The 1,892-nt window shown below is 43.3% G+C and overlaps 1 protein-coding gene across 1 annotated transcript in view; it reads right to left on the minus strand.

Annotated features, from left to right (window-relative positions):
- Positions 1–368, minus strand: part of chodl (chondrolectin) — a 16,884-nt gene extending 16,516 nt beyond the window's left edge. The window contains exon 1 of the mRNA XM_008302816.1: positions 308–368. Within this exon, the coding sequence (XP_008301038.1) occupies positions 308–368 (61 nt within the window). The remainder of the gene's footprint in view (positions 1–307) is intronic.
- Between the last annotated feature and the right edge of the window lie 1,524 nt (positions 369–1,892).

Here is a 1,892-nt window from a genome sequence, read left to right on the forward strand (position 1 = left end):
AGAGATGATCAACAACCATTAGAGCTCCCTCCTTTCTGCAACATCAGTGACTCTTTTGATTTTAATTAATTGGAGGATTTGGTTGATTAACTGTTTAAGGATAAAAAAAGGTAAAGTTAGGAGGAAGAACTTGTTAGCTTAGCATCATAAAGCCAGAAGAACTGTGTTCTTTCCTTAAAACAGAAATGTAGCAACAGTTTGATGCTTTTTGATTGAAAACAATCTGGAAGTAGACAAACTTTAAAAGTTTCTTGGCATAAACCAAATGTGAACATGAAACAGTGATGACGTGGTGATAAAGACTCACCGCTCACCACTCGAGCTGCTTCAACTGGGACCACCAGCATCGCCATGACGACCACCAGCATCAGCAGCCTCACCGGGATCAGCACCATCGTCCTCCGTGTCTCTGAAGGAAAAATTCAAACAAGAAGAATGAGTCCTCTGTGAAGGTTTGATCTGCTGCTGCACGGTGTTCTGTCAGGGTTCTATCAGGGTTCTGTGCTCAGTTCATGTTGCTGCCGTTTCTCTGTGAGCAGCAGGGAGTGTTTCTGTCCCCTCCCTCCTGATCGATCCAGCCTCAGCTGTAACCTCCTCCTTCATTAAGCCCTGGGGGGCCACACACTTTAATTTACTTACACAGACCGACAGCCGATTGGCTCCCGCAGAGCAGCTGATCAATAGAGGATATCTGCAGTTATGAGCAACACTTCATGCTGCCTCTGTATTGATCGTCTGTATGATTCACACACAACACTGTGCTTTACAGAACTGCTCTGATGGGCGGACAGTATTCCTTTGGCTCCTCAGGGTCAGCTCTGTGTTGTAGATCAGGGTTGTCCAACTCATGTTCGTCTCGGGCCACATCGAAGTCGGGTTGTAACTCTAAGACTGTATAAATGTAACGACTCCCGAACATATTGTTCAATAATTGTCTCTGCATTTAATTGTTATTTATTCTATGTACAAATACTGTGCATGCCTTTACATAAGTAAAATATATGCAGGCACGTTGCTATGTTATTATGACGATATATTACATTATATTGTGTATATCCCGTTAATTTGTCCAATTAGGAAACTCACATTTCTCACAGGCCACATAAAATGAGGTGGCAGGCTGGATTTGGCCTTGAGTTTGACATGTGTTCTACATGATAAATGCTGAGAAACTGCATCATCCAGGCTGCAGAAGCTGCCTGAGAGTCTGTCTGATTTCACTTTCCTTCAGTATCAGTCAGTGATGTTTGTCTGTAAATCCGTGATGCACTGGGTTAGGAGCTTACAGACTGCTCTGCTACGCTAGTTGAAAATGTTCCCTTGCTTCCAGTCTTTACAATTTGTCTTGTTTCCAGATTTTGTGCTAATCTGGGCTAACAGTGTCCCTCTGCTTCTGGTCTCTGTGCTAAGCTAGGCTAACAGTTTCCCTCTGTTTCCAAATTTTGTGCTAAGCTAGGCTCTCCATATAATATACAGTGAAGCTCTGTCCACCATCCGTCCATGTGTCCATCTGTGTCATCTGTGTTTCATACGAGTGAGCTGAATGTCTTTGCTTTCAAATGGAGACATATTTTTATGTCCTTGTCTTTGTTCTGTCGGTGAAGACACGCTCCACCGTCTAAATAATGAGGAACATCCTGATGAAAACGTGGATTCTGCAGAATCACAGTCAGTGAAGTGATGAAGTGCTGAAGTGAGTTCCAGGATCTGATTATTAGATCAGTTTACTGACACACTTAGACGGTGAAACTCAACCTGCAGCTGAAATATGACTCATAATTCAGTTTAACCGAATCTCACTGTTGGAGGCGGGTGGAGCTAAAGACAAAGGTGGAGTTAAAGGTGGAGGTGAAGATAAAGCTGGAGGTAAAGGTGGAGTTAAAGGTGGAGGT

This window comes from Stegastes partitus, unplaced genomic scaffold (genome assembly GCF_000690725.1).
Source record: "Stegastes partitus isolate 25-593 unplaced genomic scaffold, Stegastes_partitus-1.0.2 Scaffold1886, whole genome shotgun sequence".
Taxonomy (NCBI): Eukaryota; Metazoa; Chordata; class Actinopteri; family Pomacentridae; genus Stegastes; species Stegastes partitus.